The 19,942-nt window shown below is 41.8% G+C and overlaps 2 protein-coding genes and 1 long non-coding RNA gene across 7 annotated transcripts; 2 read left to right on the top strand and 1 right to left on the bottom strand.

Moving 5' to 3' along the window:
- Nucleotides 1–73: 73 nt before the first annotated feature.
- On the bottom strand, nt 74–716 carry LOC143187113 (uncharacterized). 3 transcript variants are annotated; one of them, XR_013003152.1, is made up of 3 exons: nt 405–716; nt 254–338; nt 74–144 (listed from the first exon to the last, which is right to left on the bottom strand). It is a non-coding gene; the product is annotated as an uncharacterized LOC143187113 (long non-coding RNA). The 3 variants fall into 3 exon arrangements; XR_013003151.1 differs by having other exon boundaries at nt 254–716; XR_013003150.1 differs by having other exon boundaries at nt 84–180; nt 254–716.
- On the top strand, nt 541–16,183 carry LOC143187105 (protein FAM13A). 3 transcript variants are annotated; one of them, XM_076391086.1, is made up of 12 exons: nt 541–679; nt 3,599–4,358; nt 4,682–4,840; nt 5,075–5,456; nt 5,571–5,814; nt 13,881–14,054; nt 14,122–14,263; nt 14,347–14,577; nt 14,647–14,844; nt 14,913–15,566; nt 15,646–15,893; nt 15,970–16,183. In XM_076391086.1, the coding sequence occupies exons 3-12, from the start codon at nt 4,715–4,717 to the stop codon at nt 16,181–16,183; spliced, it is 2,613 nt and encodes an 870-aa protein (XP_076247201.1). In that variant the 5' UTR covers nt 541–679; nt 3,599–4,358; nt 4,682–4,714. The 3 variants fall into 3 exon arrangements, with proteins under 3 accessions (XP_076247201.1, XP_076247200.1, XP_076247202.1); XM_076391085.1 differs by lacking the exon at nt 541–679 and adding an exon at nt 2,710–2,834; XM_076391087.1 differs by lacking the exon at nt 541–679 and adding an exon at nt 2,710–2,834 and having other exon boundaries at nt 4,650–4,840.
- LOC143187110 (uncharacterized) lies at nt 10,518–13,163 on the top strand. The gene is made up of 3 exons (XM_076391106.1): nt 10,518–10,865; nt 10,971–11,096; nt 12,336–13,163. Exons 1-3 carry the CDS (start codon nt 10,518–10,520, stop codon nt 12,384–12,386), a joined length of 525 nt encoding a protein of 174 aa, XP_076247221.1. The 3' UTR covers nt 12,387–13,163.
- Nucleotides 16,184–19,942: the final 3,759 nt, after the last annotated feature.

Genomic DNA, 19,942 nt, shown 5'->3' with positions numbered 1-19,942 from the left:
GACTACAATGGTTTATGAAAAATCAGTAATTGGAAGGCAATTGTTATTAGAAATTAAAATGTTTTGTTCGGCCATTGGTATATCACCTTCATTCATACTCGCGTGTTATGAGCTTGTAGAGTGCAAGAAATATTCTGCAATTAACTTTTAATATATCAACGATCCACATTTGTTTTATTTCTAGATGATATTGACAGAAAAAAAATCAATTTCAAGAAAAACAATGACGAACTTACATTAAATAAATACTTACCGTAATCGATTTTCTTTGAACCTGTAGTGCAACTAATATGGCGCATCTATAGTGCCGGTATCATAGATACGATAGTCCTCTTCGACTAATTTAATCGTGCCTTTTAAATCCTGTTCTAAATCAGTATTGCAACAAAATTTTCGAAACTTACATTGTGTTAAAATGTATTCGTACTATGTGCTCGCGGGTTCACGTGTGTCGTGTCAGTGGTGTTAATGTAAATCGTAAATCCAATCGATCGGTAAACAGCCAAGTTTTCCATACTTTCCGTTCGTTTAAGTAGCTTCCAGTGACACATTAATTTCAAGCAATGGAGTCTGTTTTCATCAAAGCTCATCGCCTTCGATTACCTCACGAATTTTGAAGACCAGGAATACCATCACTCAAAGTGAATTGGAAAGCACTGTGTCTCGTCATTAGCAAGCGGTATGTCGAACTAAAAATTATATTCCTCTTCGTTGAAACACCACAAACGTTCTCTTTTTCCTCGATGCAGAGCCTATGTGTCCATTTCTCGTAAAATATAGCCTTGTTTCGAACAATCTATTTTACTATAAGACCAGGTATTATAGTGAAAATACATAAGTTTTGATAAATGCATAATATTTATGCAGTTTTCAAGGTCGTAGACTCATCGAGGATTTTAAAGCCATGGGAAATTTATGTTCCTGTGTAGTGAACGTTAACCTTAACGCTGCAGCGTGATGCTACAGTATCGGGAAAAAGTATATAGAGATCAAAATAGAAAAACGTGTATCAGTTGTAATTACTACGAATGAATTAGTAGGGAAATGAATTGTAAGTATGCCACGTATTCAATGACTTCTAAGTGCATTGCTATAAGGGGTCATTGCACGCGCATACTCTATTCTTGTTGGTACAACAGATTGTCCGTAGGAACGCATCGTGTTATGTATGTATATAGATCACTCGAGTAGCCTGTGATCATGACCGAAATGTTTTCGCGTAAATGCATCTCGATATTTTCAATAAACGAATTGAACATTAATGATTCCTATTTATAAAATATAGAACTATATCTATAGAACAAGTTTAAATGGAAGTAAAAATGGATTAAAATTTGGTTTTATTTTTCGTGTATTTTTTGGAGAATTATATAAATCGTGCGTAACAGAAAAGTTGATAGGCAAAATTCCAGGGGAAGTTCGGATTTCATTCATGGAATTGGTCGACTCAATGGGGTTTCGAGGACACGTAGGGTGGGCTGCATTCCCCTCCTGTAGGGATCAGAAGATGAAGGTCACGTAGCCCCTTGCAAAAGCTGTATTCAAAGTGTAAAGTTCACAATTGTGCGCAACGGAACTGCAACAATACCCTTCATGTTCATAATTCTAATCTAAATAACACTGCATTAAGACTCAGTACTGTGCCTCAGTATCCTTTGCTAATTCGCAAAGAGTAGTTTCCTGCGAAACCCCAATAAACTATTCATGCAACTAGATTAACAGATACAGAAAGTAAAAAATCTCTCAATTCATTAATTCCTCTCAAGGATCACAATAAATATCAAATTCAGAAGTCATCGTTCCCCGTCTACGATCTAGAGCCCAGTTAGTCGATTACGAAATTCCATCGACAGCCAGTCTTGTTTCTTCCGTCTCGATTTTTCCCCATTCCTGATCCTTTCGCTCTTTCACTTTTCTTCCTTCGCTTATCTTTCATCCCTTCTTCCATATCCCTCTCCCTCCTACTTCTCCCCTCTTCAAGACCCAAGTTCCCTTTCGACCTTCTCCCCTCTGCCCCTTTGTCACTCCCCGTTGTCGTCTCCGCGCGAATGCTTCACGTGACCAGAACGGTCTATTGATTCTTGGAGGCAGTGCATGCGCCCTCGTCCGTGCGATATCTGCTGCCAAGGGGGTATTACAGGTACGTGTTTGGAGGCATCGTCGACCACCGTTCAGAGACAGAGAGGGGCTGTTGGGTGCATAGAGAGGAAGGGGTGGCGCCAGGGGGAAGCTACCGAAAAGGAGAGCCCAGGACGTGGATACTCAGTGTCGCTTCGGATAGCCTGCTGGCGCACGATCCGTTCCGATCGTTATGAGAATCGTGGATTCCTCCAGGTACACGGTTCCCTACCTGCTGAATCGGTCGCCACGTACCCTCCTCGTGCCCCGTGGCCCCCCATACAGCGCGGAAATTTCCGTCCACTCAAGTCACGGTGAAACGGGCGAACGTTCCACGAACCTCGAGTCTGTTGTTCCATCTGACAGTTTCATTACGAGTGTCCCTGGTTGCATGATCGACACGCAGTGCATTTCGAGCGTGGGAGGGCAAGTCCACGCACAGTGTGATTCCGTTGCCTCGACAACTATGGAGCCAACCACTGTGCGGGCTTATTTCGGGCACGATGCGTCGCGTTGGTAACAAGCATCGCCGGTTGATCGCTGCGAGCGAAAGTAAACAATGCCATAAGACTCGCTGCGCGTCGCCCTCCTTTTACTCCACCGTCGATCCCTTGTGATTCTTCGCCGAGGATGATAGATCATTCGAGATCCCACGACTTGGTGAATTGAAATAAAGCGACTCCTTCCGTGGCAACGCGTAAAATATCGATCGTGAGGTACGTCGTTCGAGAAGATACGAAGCCTGCAATTAAGCAAAGGGGGAGGGAGCAAAGACTTTGTCTTTAGCAACTGACGTCGATTGTGCTCGAAATGAGCATTTCACGCGTACCAAGGTTACTGTACCCCCTACTAGTCACTTTCAGCCAGCGAATTAGCCAGTGAATTGTTTTCCATCGCCGTCAGGTCGGTGTCCTTTCGTGGCTCATTACCTGAACTTTCATGTTCGACATTCCTTCCGCGTCTTGTTTGTTTATGGCTACGTCTAACACCTTGCCCCTTTTTGTCGTAACGGATCAAATCCGCGCTTTCGTAATCCGTCGAAGAGAGTTCTGGAACAGGTGAACGTGTTTACTCCAGCTCGGCAACAGTCGCGTTTCGATCGGGTACGAACGATTCCGTGTTTCCGGGTGGCCGAATTTGCCAGTCGTTTCTGATGCGCGCGTGTTTCCGTCGCGACTATATTGACGTAATTGCATGTGTCGAGCGCGGAGAGTGGATTAACTGAAAGGTGTCGCGTTTGAAATTCGCGAATAGAGATAAGAGATGGTAATAGGGAATGTTGGCTAATGAAATTAAGCGGTGATTTCGCACCGGAAGTGATATGGCTTCCGAACCTTGGCTAGAACGTCGAATGGAAGGTTCCACTAAAGTCGGAGGGAATAGCGAAACTTTGGGGGAATTTAGGAGGAAGAAAGGAGGTAAAGTGGCCGGAGGGTCGAATGGATAACTAATGTTCTGGTTTCGTTTGTTCTGGTTTCAGGAGACAAGTGGAGTAAAGGCTCGAGGAGGCACGTGGACCATGTCAGGGCGAGAAGCAGAGTGGTGACCTGAAACTCCATCTTCGGCTCTGACCTTCGATGCTCACGCTACGGCTGGTGTCGACTCACTTCTTGAAGCAGCCATAGGCAGTGCCCTTCGCCTTAGAGAAAGGGCTTAATGCGATGTGCCGTGATAGGGACATGAACCCAAAACTAATTGAGCCAAACGATATCTTTTTAACGCCGTAGCGGGTGCCGACCTCGGCTTAAAAATTAGTACGTTTTTAGGGAGTTTCGCGCGCGCATCACGTCGACGAAGGACTCTTCTTCGCCGGCGTCCTTTCCGAGAATTTCATACTTACCCGTCCCTTTCTTCCCCGCGATTCTTCTACCCCACACATCGTTCCTTGCCCTCCGTTCGAAATAGCTTCTGTGCCATGTGAACCGTGGCCCTCGATAACCCAAAAAGACCGGATATAGAAGTGTAACTATTGAACCCACGACGAAGTAGCGTGCCACCGAAATCGGTGTTCTCGCTTTTTTAAAAGTGATAATTCGTGATGTATGAAGAGATCACGAAGACCTCGAGGAAACATTGAGCGAGGTCATCTAGGGGATATCCTTCCGAATCGACGATAGGACAACAGAAACAGAGAAGACGGCGAGGACAACTAGACAAGAAACGGAGGACCGTGGATCGAGCTAGCTTCCAGGCTGAACTCCATTTATCTCAACCTGTGGAGGGTCGCGAGGGAGTGCATTGTGAGTCACTCCCCCTTTTTCATCACGATTGCTTTGACCGATTTCGGTAAACGTTTACGACGGACAATGGATGGATGGCTGAAGTAGACACAGAGTCGACATTCGATGCGAGAACTTGAGGAATTGTCGCGTGGAAAGCTTATCGATCGAGTTCAGGCTTCTGGAAAAACATTGCATCGCCATTACCCATTGTTCGGTCGGCGTTGAATGATCGATGTTGATAACACGTAGCATAATGATTAAAGTCTAGATGAATCCGAAATCGGGGTCGCTTTTTATATAACCCTACAGGAGACAAAACAATTGATTGTCGGTTTGATCAGTGCGGCGGCGGGTCGCAGTGTAGGCAAAGTGGGATGAGACGCCCTCAGCAGGAACATCATCATCACCATCATAACAACCACCACCTCCACCACAACCACCATCATCACCATCACCATGGATCTTCGAGTCCTACGCGCTCTCGGCAACCTCACGATAAGGTAATCCCCTTCGACTCTTAAAACAGGGTTTCTCAGCGAGGATCATATGACCCCGAATGACCCCATATGATCTAGAGATCTCAACTCCGAATTTTCAAGGCCACGTGAAGAAAAGGAATGGGGAGACAAGAAAAAAATGGGAACAGGAAAAAAAGAAAAAGAGAGGTTGAGAAATCCTGTCTTAAAAAGTTGCATCCTCGTTAATATCCAATAAAATTCAACCAATTCCACTAGGACGAGTCCCGTCTGGCGAAAGTAAAACGCGTTCTAGCGGTGTCTCTGCTAGGACGCAGCGGAGGATCCACGAGGATCTTCGGTGCTCGACTGGATTCGCTGGAGTCATACCTCGACACTGGTGTGCCGTTCGTGGTGCACCGATTGTGCAGTTACATCGAGGCTCATGGATTCCAAAGCGCTGCCGTGTTCCGTCTTTCCGGTGGGAGCCCCAGATTGGCCGAAAGGCTGAGAGCTACTTTCGAGAGAAGAGGAGACGCGGATTTGGAGGCTGCTGCCTGTCCTCCGACCGCAGCTACGCTTCTTCGACAATACCTGAAGGAATTACCCCAGCCTGTCGTGCCATCTACGCTGGTCGCTAGGCTGTTGGCTGTTCATGGTCGTAAGTACTCGCTTCTGAAACAGGCAGCGAGTTTCTAATAAGAAAATACAATCTTCCTTAATTAGTATCATCTTCACTGCGCTCATAGAGTATTCGGTTTGCTTACGTCCACAGAGCACTATGAAAGCGAGCACGATTGCTGGATCAATCTGACAAAAGAGCTGCTGTCGACCCTACCATCCTCTCACTATCATCTGTTCGGTTACTTGGCCATCTACTTAAGCAAGTACGAGGCCAGACATGGACGCAGCGCCGGCGTTTGCGGCGTGTTTGCGCCTGTGATTCTACCTCACGTTCCACCTGCCACCACACTGCTTCGAGACATCCTGGCCGAGGCGTCTGCACTCTTTCCCGACTGGTGAGTTGCATTCACGATATCATATTCGTTTCAAGTGCTGACTAGCTCATATTGATAATGTTGGTATGCCGTGCGGTTGGTTACTGTGGTTACATAAATCGTATTAAATCAGTAGAAGGAAAGCTCATTTGAGGTAGGACAACGATAGTTGACTTTGTTTTGACCAACCTACGAATCGGATCCGATTACTGTTTAGTGCTTAAGCATGCCTCAACCGCGGTGACTATTATATAAAGAAAAGTGTGCGCATGTAACGGTACTTTTGCTAACTAGGTATATTTTCGAATCGTTAGAAACACAGAACTCCTTAATTGGCATCTCAGCATTGTCTGAGCATACCAAATAGTTTATTATTCTAAGATATGATACATACAAATTTTCTTTTTCCTGAGATTAAAAAATGTGAATAAATTGTTCGCCTTTAGTGTAGTAATTATGACGTAGATTGACTTATCGAGCTTCCTTGACCAGGGGCAAGCACGTTTATGTTAAAGAAACGTCGGAGTCTTGCATGTGAAACGTGTAGGAATGTGATCACGATTCACGCAATCTTTGCCTTAAAAATGCAATTACGGAGCAATTACGAAACGAGCCATTACCGCACAGTTAGCTCTCGATGAGGCTAAATCGATTGAGGTTGCCACCTACGCACGTGTTAGCACGTGTCGAAGGCGCTTGCTCCGTTGCATTCGATTCGTTTAAGCTCCACGTACGAGCAGGTACGATTTCCCGTGACGAGGAAACATTCAGAACACACGAATTCGAACGATCGATCTTCATCCTCTAATTGTTCGATGTTATCGTAACAGCTCGATCATCGCTTGTCACGCGTTACGCTTCGAACAAGAAAATTTCCACCCGCGGAAACTTTCGCCCATCGCTTATGCGCGTGCACCGAGCTCTCATCTAATCGTCAATGACGATTTCTGGAATCTACCTGTTCGTAGAACTCCTTGTCGGCCTTTTGCAATCGACATCCATGCCAGATCGCGTCATTCGTCATTCTACTTACGCGTCGAACCTTCACCTTGTTTCAATTATTCAACATTGATGGACGTTCTTGAAAACTGTCGATACTTCCTTTCTCTCTGTACTTATTCTTCGATCTGCGTCTAAAGAATACTTTGTGTGTTATTTCGTTACTATAAGGTACACGTTTCTTGAAACACTTTTTGGTTTTGAGAGAACAGGTAATCAGGCCGATCGATAGAATCTGCATTTCTAACCGTTTCTGTGTCACTGCGACGAATACTGTCTGCCTAATATTTGCCTACTTCCCTGTCTGCTTAAATGAGTACAATAGAATTATACTAGGTAACAAGTTATTAGTAAGACTATCAAAAAAAATTCTCTGCAGCTTCTAAAAAAGGATGTCGAGCAACTCCTTAGCATAGTAACAGTTCTGTTTTTAGGTAAATAAAGCATTGCATCGCGCTTATGCAACATTAAGATCGCGTCATTCGTGGGCAGTAGATCGTCGTTAACTTTGGGAAAGCAGTTGTTCAATCTCTTACGCGTGCCAAAGAAAACGATAGATTGAATTTACTAGTTCGTATCCGCGGGTAATGCGATAGTTACGGTTTGACTGACGAAGAATTTCAATCGCAAATTTCCCATCGAGACGTAATCGGTATGGTCTACTAGATAGACTGCGAACGCTGCGTATAATGCGAGGTATCGTCTCCGATTTCTAACAATTCAATCGATGATACCGCTGATACACAATACTCCGAAAGATGAAGTTAACAATTAAAATCAGACACCCTGGTGTCGATTACGTTCGATCCAGACGACAAACTTATAATTAACTACGCACGGGTGGCGAATCGAAATACTTTCTCCAAATTTCTATCTTTTTTTCTCCTTGTCAAATGAGATGTAAAATATTTAGGAATTTGGAGATCCTTGAAAAAATCTGTAGTCATGATTCTGTTAATCCAGGGCATAAGATCGATGGTTGTTTAAAGGTTTGTCGAAAGAACAATTTTTGCGGGAAATTGACAGTGTTTGACTAATCGCGCGATAAACATCGTTAACAATTCCTCGCTTTCAGTTTTCTTCTTAACAGAGAGCTATTCTCGGTACGATTTACGATAATAACAGGGTTATATTTACAACGAGTTGTTACGTTCACCTCGAAACTGTAAAAATATATTTTTGCTCCGTCTTTGCGGCTCCTATATTTTTATATGTTTAATGCGCGTGAAAATAGCCTGGAGATATGTTACCTAAAGAAAATACGAAATTCTAAGGCTGATGATTCTCTGCATTTCCTTGCGAATACTGTAAGCCAATATCTTGAGATAAAATGATAATGATTTGCTGGATCAAGCGACCTTGACATGGGCGGAATGCTACGCTGATACATCACGCGTGTTACACCGTGGCAAAGTAACTCTACCCAGGTATATTCTGAAAATTATCCTAACTTCACCAGTAAACTGCGCAGTTGTGCGACTCAGGCTCGAGGAAGTCGACCAAAGTTTAACATTTGCAATAGCACAGATATTCTAATTTTTAAGGAGATAAGGATACCAAAATACAAAGTATATAGTTAAAAATAACAGACTAAAGTTAGCAGTTGACAGGCTAAACCGATAATGAAGGAAATCGTTCACTTATAACCAGTAGATCCTCTCGTCCCTGTTTCCCTATATGTACAAATGCTGCATTTCTCGCAGACCTTGAGTCCAAGATTCGTGACAGCTCCCGTTCACCCTGAAGACGATCTTCCCCCGTCAAAGAAAGCTCGAAAAAACAACGTCTCCTTTGTCCGTGTGCAAGGATCAAGGCATAGGAAAATTCCGACGCCCTTAACCTTCGGCGCCGCTTTCACAGCGCGCCGATTTAGCTCGCGCCAGCGAATTAATTTGAATGTTTATAGCGTGACTTCTCGAGTCGCTCGTCGACTTTTAATATCTCTGCTGAGTAGAATCCGCGTCGCCAAAGGACCCTTTTTGATCGGTAAGGATCGAGGAACTTTCACGGGCGAGATAACTCGTAGACGGTCGCGATTATTGGAGCAAAATTTGATATCGTAGGCTTGTTTACCGCGCCTGAAAGTAGCAAAGAGCCGCCGTGTCTAACAGCATCTGTGCGTTTTGGTCGTTCGAGGCATTGGTCCAGGAATGACGTAATCCTTCCTAATAGCTTTCGTCAACCTTATAAACGAATCCACGTACAAATACCCGGAATCGTAACAGTGTGTTCTGTGTTCGTATTCGAGAGAAGAGAGCCGGTTTCGGCGGGAGGTGCGTGCTCTGCCAACGAAAATAGTCCGACCGAGCGAACTTCGCTCCACGAGTCTGCCAGGAATTTGCGAATCGAATCATCGATGCGCTTAACACTCGACGATCTTCGATTCCCCTTTTCCGATACAACTTATACTCCAGATCCGTGGAACTCGTTCTTTATCATCGAGATAAATCAACCGCGAATTCCAGCTGGGTCACCTTTAAAAATACTTGCAGTCACCTTTGACTCTTGCAGATCTTCGAGACCCACGTTGCGTCAATAAATCCGTGTTTGCCTAAAACAACCTTTACCGTCGCCAAAGAGCTGTGTTTTTTTGCGAATGATTATGTCAGCGTGTCCATTGTCCGCGACTTGGCAAACGTGTCCTGTCACGCAACTAGTCTGTCTGGTTTTATTAATATTACTAGTTAGACATTCCTGTGTCAGTTGAGTATTGGAAGCGAGAGCTATTTTCGAGGAAACTGTCTTTAGGGAAGGAAGCTTCTGGAAGGAGCTGGGCGAGACTCGTTTCCTTGCGAAACGGTGTTTCAGGAAATGCAATTTCATCGCGAACACTCGTCGCCGGGGCGTGCCTGCACGTTCTATCAGTGGATATTTTACGGTGTAGTTGCGCGCTAAATGTACCTACATCGTCGACCAAAAATAACACCGTTGACGTCAAGATGCCAAATGTGCTGATCACAAGCTACCTAAGTGTCGAGCAACGAGAACCATCCGCTTTGGATTGATATTTCGTATACACAGATGGTCGTTCAAAGATGTTATATCAACACTGTTTTTGCAAGTCCCGATGCAAATAACAAGTTGCATAAAAGGCTCCCCAGTGTCACGCGGGTTACGTGGCGATTGATACCGAAAATCCGCTCGACATAAATTCGGAATTGGATTTGCTCAGGAAATGTCTTATTTGTTTAATCTCCTTATACGTAAACTATATATGCAGAGACAGTCGCGAAACATTAACCGTGAAGCTGTTGGCAGTGAGAACAAGCTCCGAACCGGTTCTGGGCCGTTTGCACCGATGCACCACAGGAAATTACGGGTAGTTCTACTGCTTATCAACCGCCTCGAAGATAAGGCAACGCGTAGCGCACCTTTCATTCACTAGAATTCTCTTATCTAATAATTTAACTTCCCTATATATTTCTGCTCCAAAAGTCTCAAACGCCTCTTCATCCATTCATCACCACAATTTCCCAGTGGAATATTTTTAAACCACGTGCATCATGCACTCGGGAGAAAAAGACCGTGAACTCATATTCCACTGGGAACGCAATTCGGATTAAAATGTGTTTTAGACTCCGTCTCAAGGCTGCTTCCCAGTCACGAGATGCTAGCCTCACCCTCCGCTTTTCCGAAGATCGGTAGGATAATTGGTCACGAGGCAATTGCGCAAAATTAGGTTCCCCTCTAATAAACAGAGACGCGCGAACGGAGAAAGGGTTTCCATGCGATCAGTCGGCGACTGTCACGTGCTTATAATACAAGACTGTGGCGGTCGGCACGTACGCAAACTGGCGTCACGCGCAAACACGCACACTGAGACATGGGTTGTGTCAGAGTTGCAGCGGCGTCGGGATATAGACTGGGATCGACTGGCAACCGGCGCAGTCCAATTTCTGGTTTGTTCGCGGCGCCTACGTGTTCCCTGTGCCGTCTCTGAAACGTCGTGGCGAAGTTGCTGGCTATCGTACGCGAACTCGCCGAGATCTTCGTCTACCTTGGCCCTGGAGCTGGCTCGCGCGCTTACGAGCGTACCCGCGCGCCTGTTATGCAGGATACCGAGTAGTATCACAGTACGTTGATAGTGAACGACCCACGCGACGCGATCGCTCGAAAAATCGTGGTCCTTTTGCCTGCTGCCTGACTGAGGACACTCTTTTACCTAATCCCGCGAACAGGCGACCATAAATGTTCCATCGAATCGTCGAGAGACTTGCCTTCGCGCCGGTGGTCCGCCATTGGAAAAGAAAGCTGGTGTTCGTGATTACATGAGCATCCGCCACGGGACAAGGGATTCGCGTACAGTGAGTAGTTCTGCACGCTACTTCCTTGCGGCAACCCAGACGCTTCCAACGGTACCTTTCCTTCGCCCTTTTCGATCATTCATGTATAACTTGACTTAACCTCCACGTACTTTGGAGCTGCTATGGTAGAGTGGGAAGTAGATACCGGGTCAGGTGCCTGGGACGTGGGCATATGGTCCAGGGATCAAAAATTTGGAATCGTTTTGAGAATTGAGAGAAAGTAAGAACTTGATTTTCTTTACTCGTATTAGGTAATGGGAAGTTTCATGTAGTTTTAATGGAAATTGCCAAGGGATTCCAAAGTTTTGGTAATGTAGGATGAAAACAGGATTACTGGGACGTGTCAGTGTGTATAAGTTAGAACTGTATGGGACCCTTAAGTGGAATTGAGTATACAGCTCTCAGTCCTCGGCGCCGTCGGTTAATAGATTAACAGTCTCGCTATATCTCTTCTATCAAGTCTATCTTAGAAAGCATGCTTCTTCGGCGTAATGTTTGCACTTGCATCGGTGTCTTAAGAAATCGTATTAGCGATTTTATGTAATAGCAATGTAGAAAATAGTAACTCAATTTGGGAAGCAGTAGAGTCAGCTAGCTCTAAAATAGATCCTATATGCAAATGAAAGGTCTGCATTCTCTATCTATTTTTGAACGAACTGCATCCACAGAAGTACAATGATCTTTGTTCATGACATTAGCGGTCGGGTTCTCTGCAATATTTCGTTTGCACGTACACGGAATACTTCATGGCTCATTTTAGCCGCGAAAGATAAAATGCTAATATGTACTTTTATCTGACACTCTCGTTTGTACAGGAATTATATTAGCCGAGCAGATTACGAACGTCAACATGAGGTTCTAAAAAAGGCTAAAGTGCTAAATGAGGAGAATTTTACATAAAATTAGAATTTCTTTGTACAGCCTGATAGAGCTTTAATAAATGCAGTGTAAGCAGTCAATTAGACCGAACGTGGCACTCTACTATCGCTTTTAATTAAATTATTTTAATCTATCAGCAGCCAACTCCACTGCATCTATGTCATTCATTGACTCGATTATCAATCGCTAGGATAGGTCTATTGCTCCTGACAGCCTCGCTTATTTGTCGGTTAAATTTCCAACAAGGACATCGCGTTTGTTCTAGAGTCGAGAACATTCCAGTCTGCGTTAAATTATGCAAAGTTTTTAACGATCAGCTTTTCCTACTATCGCACCATTTTTTCTATTTATTGTTACTAGATCGAGACTATCGAGGTGCATTTGTTACGCACTTGCCGACGTTCAAAGTAACATCGTTAGACGGTCGAACTTGTTCCGTCAAGGCGAGAAGAAAAAACTCACTGGGAAAGCACAATAAAACGCGTAACGACGTGACCTACCTCACAGCTCGCGTTCTCGAAGCCATTTCCCTCTAACGACGATCGATCGATCTGGAGTCTACCACCCGTTTCCAGTCGGTGGAAATGCGATTCGCCCGGCTGACTTTAAATCTTTTGACGGAGTCACGATGAAAACTTGAATCTCTGCAAAAACATCAAATCTTGATAAAAAAAATGGTTCACTTACATGCAAAGCATGAACACTGTTCTTATCTCGACAATTTGGAGTAAAAACTGAAGTAAAAATTTCCTATATAGTTTGCATAAATTTGCTATGTAATCTACACCTGCGTGTTCTATATTTTGTGCACCTCTCAGCTCCGAAATCTTATCAGTGCGCCACATTTGGCCACTCGGACGTGTCACGCAACATTCGGCATGACCCCTATGTGGGTCACGGGCGCGTTAATGTTCAGCGTATGATTCTCCAGACATGGTGTCTATCAAACTGATCGCTTATCGCTTTACATAATTGAAAGGCGATAAAGATATAACCCTCGAGATTACGCAATTGACACTTCAGTCGAGTTCAATTACCACTATAACTAAACCCGTGATTGCGTGTATCCAACCCCTGGCCCGAAATATACCAAATTACAGCCTTAAATTTCCCAGCGATTAATATTACCAAAGTATGTATCGCCGCGAGTGGCTCGATTTTCACCGCAGGATTCCTCTACATTTCCCTCATAGTATTCGACGAGTTTCCACCTTTCTTCATTTCTCGCCTCGATTGTTTCGTAACCAATTACCGCAACTCAAATTAGATCAATAGACCGACCGATATTGGCATCAACGCGCTGTCCGCTTGGTTAATTTTCTATGGTTTCCGATCGAACCGGTCCTCACCAGCGTAGCCGTGGAATTTTCCGATGACTCGATAAACAGAAAGCTCTGCTGTAACCGTGTACAGTAGAAAAGAGGCCTGAAATTAGTCACACCGTTCAGCCTGACCCAGTTAATTCACCTTTCAGCTACGAACACCCGTAGACTCTCAAAAATTCAATTTCGAACATCCAAAGAACTCGAACGCAATCGTCGCAGAATTCTCCGCAGCGCTTATCACGGGAAAGTAAAAGTACGCCAGTGGCTCGGCTTGATAGGATCAGTGTTTGTAGAAAGAAACACTATTGCGAGGACCGGTGACTCATCACGAAAGCATTTACGCTCTGCAGTTCGTTCACTACCACATGGAGCAGCGTTTCGTGCTTCAACGCGTGGCACCCGGCGTAATCCTTTCGTCCACACTTTGCCGTGACACACACCACCGAATCCTCTTCTTCATGAATGATTATCGCGGCCGAGATGCATCGTAATATCAACGCGAGCGCGTCGTTGGACATAGAGGCGGGGTGAAAAGGCGGGACTCGAGCGAGGCTCTACAGTCGTCCTCTTCTGTTTCCAGTATCCGTGATAACGCGGTGAACGGCGTGATCCCTGCGAGTGACTGTAAGATCTGCAAGGACGCGAAGGACGAAGCAAAGGATTCTGAAGGCAGCGCGTCCCTGCTTTGCGCGTTGAAACCGCGTAAACGAAAAGAGCGCCGAGAATCCTGCTGCCAGGAACGAAAGCTGATAAGGTGGGTACTAATGGCGAGATGTGTATTTTGATCGAGAGGTGTGTTCTACAATATTGAATGGTTTTAGGAGTAGCAGCGAAGAACGTGTGCTCGAGAGTCCCACTGAGATCGCGGATACGATCAGACGCGTGAGCAGTCACGAGGATTTCAATAGTGAGGAACATTTGCATATTTTGTCTCAGCTCGGACAGGAAATGGGTCACGGCGTGGTGAGTCGGGCGATCATGCTTTGTGTTTTAGTTATAGGCCTACGTAATTGTTACGTTGCTCTTCAATCGTGATTATTTTACAGAGATGCGGAGGTCTTCCTCTGCACGAGAGGACAAACGTTTCACCGATATCGAAGAAGGCCTCGTCGGTCCCATCGCCGTGCGAGACGGCGTTGGAAACCGAAAAATTCGAGTGCGATGCTGAAAGATTGAGAAGCAGTGAACGATTCAGCAGAAGCATTACGCCGAGAGGCAGGAGGCAAGCTCGTAGAAGGAGAGTACATAAAATTGCGGATGCGGAGAATTCCAGCAAGGTAGGCTTTTGAGATTTTCTAAATTTATTATCTCGAGATTATGGAAGCTAATGAGTATGAGTTGCTTAGGAGAATGAGGAGGAACCTGATAACATCTACGTTTCGTCGAGCCCCAGTAGTCGTAATGGTTCACCGGGGCAAAGTTTTTTAGAAATGCTGAGCAGTGGGCCGAGTCGATCTCCATCGCCGGCTCGCCCACCAACAGTTGATCATGATGATTTAAATAATCCCAGCTTGACAAATTGGTCTTTTCTGCGGCAAGAAAGTGTAAATATCCTATCGTCGTTCATTATCAAGTTATCCTATTACTGAGTATTAATATTATGATTTTGTAGGGAGAAGCTGCAGATGCTCGAGTAGAAGCTATGCTCTCTCCAAGAAATTCTTTGTTATTGCCCAGACGATTTTATTCTGAAAATGAAGTGCAGCCCAGTACACCGAATGTCGCGGACCTTGGTTTGAAAAATTTAACGAAACATATAAATGGTTTGAAGAAGAAGATAAAGAAGTATGAGGACGAGTTCGAGGAAAACTTCGGTTATCGTCCCAGCCATTCCGATAAAATGAGTAACAGAGATATAAAGAGATTGTGCACTGAGTTGAATAAGTTGCGAAAGGAACATAAATTGTTGAAGGAAGATCCAGTTGGCGCGTTATTAGCTAACGCGAATAACAGAATAAGGACAGCTAGTAGTAGTCCAACTAATAACAATAATAGTCAAGAGAAGTCTAGAGTTACGTCGATGGAAGAAATGGTAAAGGAGATCGAGAAGAAGCTTAGTGAGAAGAGAGTAAAATATAACAGACCCGACAATATGGAAGAGCTTACATACGAACAATTAATAGACGAGAAAACTGCCGTTCAAAAAGCATTGCTTCATATTGAAAATACCTTCGGAAGACCCGTCTCTAAAGACGATAGAACAGTCGTGCGACCTTTATACGATAGATATAGAACCTTAAAGAGATTACTTATTAGAGCAGGAGTGGTAGGTTTTCTACTATTTCTAAAGCAACAACTGATAAAATATAACGAGCTACTTTTTCTAAAACGATATGTGTTTCCAGAACAAGAATAAAGATAGTATTTCAGAATTGGCTACTATCTTGGAACATGAAGCAATGGACTTTACATCATCCAATTTACCTGGAAACGTCCCCGATACGGAAAGGAGAGCTAGCGAACCAGATATGTCACATAGAGGTATTTTGGACTGCATAGATCCGCTAGACCAATTACCAACAGACAGTGACAGTCAACATAGCAGCAGTGAAGGCAGTCGGAGTAATAACGAAAGCCTTCATGCACTTCCACAGTGAGTTTCTGTGATATATAAGTGTTCGTTGATTTTTGGCAAAAATTCATTAACAATTCAATTGATCTGATTTCAGAGAGGAACTATTGGTTCAACAAAAATTGACAAGGGAAGAGAAGAAGCGTCTCCGACGAGCTCTGAAAGAATTAGAAGCACAGTTTGAAGCTCGCGCTGGTCGTAGAATGCAGAGGGAGGATCGTGGTCCACAAGTCACCACTGTTTATGAATCATACAAACAGGCCAAAGCAAAACTTAGACTGATTGATGCTCTTGTAGCTAAGAACGCTTGACGTAGTATCTAATTGGTGCTTTTTGAAAAATGCACACACGTCAACGAAAAAAATTCGGAGCATTGTGAAATACGAAGAATGTGCACAGTAGTCGTTACAGTCGATGAATTGATTGCATTGTCGCGGGTTAAAAATACAATCTATTGTGCAATGGGTATGTCAGACAAAAGTACTAGAGCAAGGCAGCAATGTAATGAGAGGAATGAATACCTCTGATATTATTGATACTGATATTGTTCCTCTAAAGTGATACTGGTCGATAATAATTTACATTACAATCGTTTGCAAATCAAATTATCGGGTTAACAGAAACAACTTAACAAATTTTGAAGATATTGTTATACAAAGGATTTCGAAGAACGATATCGATTGTTAATATGTACTTAACGGTGTCACTTTGATAAATCTGATGTTTTGGGGGACTTATTGGAACATACATAACTTCATACAGTGATATTATACAATAGTAAAGGTTATGAATCCCGTCAGACTAGCACTTTGAACTTAACGCACTGGTAGTTAGAAATTAACGATGGCTACTGCGATACGCGTATTGAAATAATCTACCAATTTGCAATTAACCTTCTCAAAATACTCAACATCAATTTTAATACAGCAAAAGGATGCTTATATAATAATATTTATCAAATTGTTATAAATATCTACCTATTTGTATGGAACAAAAACACTTTGCACTAAAAAATATTTCATTAGAAAAAGATGAACAATTGCACACAAGTGATATGACTTGTGCCATTAAGAATTTTGTACATACTTTTACTAATGTCATCTAAACGATCATTTTAAAACAGAAATGTGGAAAGTTTAGTTCTTCCTCTTTTATAGTGACTGCATATTTTGCAGTTTGTTATATTATAGACATATTTTTTCCACATTTTTCTAATTCACGCGTTGATCTATGTTTATCCTAATGCTGAACAAGTATGAAAACGAAAGAACAGAAAAAATGTTGCTATGCTGTATGTACATTTCTTACTACAAAATCAAGAGATAGAGTACATTGAAGACATCCTTAGAAATCATATACAATCGAGGAAATGACAATGACGGTCACGGACTTGTATTATGGAACTACTTACATAATTAAGACAAATATATTGAATATATTATATACTTTCTTTTTTCTATCTGTTAACGGAAATGAAATTTAGTTACTTTTTTTTTTATATACAGATTACGAAATCAAAAGTCAGGTTCTACTAATATGGATTTTTCAATGATTATTAATCATAAAAGCAGGTGTTTAATTTTTGTGTTACTTAAATTAAAATTAATACGTTTATTTTATCGTCTGAGATTAAAAAGTACTATCGGAAGGAATACTGAGAGTAAAGAACGAATATGTGGGGTTATTTGTAATGTAAGTACCTTGTAAGAGATATCACATGTTATGATTGTAGAGTACTATAAACTGTTACAGTCTTATAGCGTATTAAACATATTCACTAAAAGCTCGTTGATTTTTGCGTTTTATATCTGTTCACGCAAGTGGAATTTTAAGCCGGTTAATCTGCTGTAACAGAAATCTTTACAACTTTTGTAACCGACAGCCTTAAAATTCAACTTGGAGAAATTTCAAACGAGGGTGCTAATGATTTGAGTTCAAAGCATGTCAGATATACAGGTTGTTCCGAAATAATACAAATCTTATGAAAAAAATAATGAAGAAATTACTCACCGTTTTGCAAACCGAAGCTTCCTTTCGAAATCAAACAATCGAGAGCCCAACTTCTGGAGCGCATAGGTTCAAAATTAGAGAACTAACTTCATGGCAATATCTCGAAAATGATCGAACAATTAGTTACTCGCATATCGATACTATTCTCGATTTGGCATTTGTAAGGTAAAGAATATTACTTACGATTGTCGAAGCTAGCCAAAATTTCTAAAATTTATCTTTTATATATAGAAAGGAGAATGTAATTTTGGTATTTGAAAGTTTATGACAATCAGTGTAAATATACGCTAACGGCTATAAAAGTTCGTTTAAAATCAGCTCTACCAACAGTTATACTGCTTAGTGTTTACATTCCGCGCCTCTGAAGTAGTAGAATCGTTAATGTTCAATGGCTTATAGAGAACGACAGAGAACGAACCGTCATATTGCAAAACGGTAAGAAATTTTCATATTTTTTTTTAACACAAGTAATTTGTATGTAAATTCATTATTTTCGACCAATCTGAATAAGTGACAAAAATGTTTTGCGAATTTGATTAATGTGGAAATGCGTCGAAGGGGTTCGCGATTTTTTAGCTTTAGCAAACGATGCCACAAACTCGAAAATGAAAATAATCATGTGAAAGACTTGAAACAATTTTAACTGTTGAAAATTTGAAATTTGAAATTTGAAATTTGAATACCCATCAACCGTTAAAATTCTTTTGAAATTTTGAATTTTTTTTATTTAAAAAACTAGGGCGGCCCCGTCTCTTTTCTTTTTTACGCTAATCCATTTCGCACACTCACATTAAAAGCTGATTTCATTGAACGATTTTCGATAACAGAAACGCGAAGCAAAAAAAGAGGAACGATTCTTGTTTAGACCAAAGCATTTTTTAGTCTGTGATATATGATATGAGAGATATACTACTTATGTTAATATAGGAGAGTGTGTGTGAGAAGGATTTCATTTTTCTATTTTTTCGTCGTGAAAAAGGTTTCTTCGCATAAGATGAATGATTTTTGGCCGTCTCCTTCGTGGTTGTCTGTTGGACACATAATGAACAATATGAAACGCTGTCTTTTTTTTGTAAAAACGAAATTGAAAGTGAAATTAATGAAAACGTAGACAAATTAAATATTTACTTCTTTATTTGCTTTACAAATATTCAATTTGAAAGGAAGTTTGACAATTTTTTAGCATCGTATTGTTAGTATATTTAAAAATATTTTTGACAAGTCATTTTCATACGTAATTTATCTTTGCAATTTTTAACGATTATCATAACGATTTGTATTCTTATAGAATTAGAGTGAGAAAGAAACATATTTTATATTTGGTATCACAGAAATATTTTATTTCGATAAATTTTGCGTGTTCGAAGCAGTGACCTTTATGATAGAAGAAAAGAGGAGTACTAGACATAAGATAACATTTTATACTAACGTTATCTAAAATACATTGTGTAGATTGTAGAGGGAACGTGTCTTTACGTACATAAGAATGAAACCCGTGATTCTGTTAAATAGTTGCTTGAAAGATATCAGAGACACACTGAAATTGGAAATCCGTGTCCATCATAAATGAACTTTAAACTAGGAACGAGCAAACGTCATTCACAAAATAGATCGATTACGATTTTTCACGCGTATTTAGAAATTCACGTTGACACTGAAAGATAAACAAAAATCAATACATTACGGTAAGTTTCTGTTTATACATATATAGCAAATGGACATATTATATATAAATTGACGGAAAAAAAGGAGAAAAGCAAGGAATGAATGATGTCTAGCAAAAATCTTAATTATTCTCAACGAGTATAAACGTGTGATTATGTATATACATATACATGGTATATATAAATACACGCAATTGCATACACAATTACACAAAACCATACACCCATACAAATCAATATTATACATTATAAGAAGTAGCACGCAGAAATGAATAAAAGAAGAGTATGATCTGCTAAACATATAGTGATCATTGTAATCTGTTTTAATAATCCTTTTGAAATTTAAGAACTTAATCTTATGATTAAGTGAAAATACTATTTTAAATTTTATTCATC

This window comes from Calliopsis andreniformis, unplaced genomic scaffold, assembly GCF_051401765.1.
Source record: "Calliopsis andreniformis isolate RMS-2024a unplaced genomic scaffold, iyCalAndr_principal scaffold0022, whole genome shotgun sequence".
NCBI classification, from domain to species: domain Eukaryota; kingdom Metazoa; phylum Arthropoda; class Insecta; order Hymenoptera; family Andrenidae; genus Calliopsis; species Calliopsis andreniformis.
This window is presented reverse-complemented; position numbering and strand designations above follow the sequence as displayed.

Excerpts from the sequence above, each read along its gene's own strand:
- LOC143187105 (XM_076391086.1), top strand. The coding sequence starts at position 4,715 with ATGAGACGCCCTCAGCAGGAACATCATCATCACCATCATAACAACCAC. Across the intron at positions 5,457-5,570 it reads GCTGTTGGCTGTTCATGGTC|AGCACTATGAAAGCGAGCAC; the intron begins GTAAGTACTCGC and ends TTACGTCCACAG. Across the intron at positions 14,845-14,912 it reads CTTTTCTGCGGCAAGAAAGT|GGAGAAGCTGCAGATGCTCG; the intron begins GTAAATATCCTA and ends ATGATTTTGTAG.
- LOC143187110 (XM_076391106.1), top strand. The coding sequence starts at position 10,518 with ATGCGATCAGTCGGCGACTGTCACGTGCTTATAATACAAGACTGTGGC. Across the intron at positions 10,866-10,970 it reads GGATACCGAGTAGTATCACA|GCGACCATAAATGTTCCATC; the intron begins GTACGTTGATAG and ends TCCCGCGAACAG. Across the intron at positions 11,097-12,335 it reads GGACAAGGGATTCGCGTACA|ATCGAGACTATCGAGGTGCA; the intron begins GTGAGTAGTTCT and ends TATTGTTACTAG.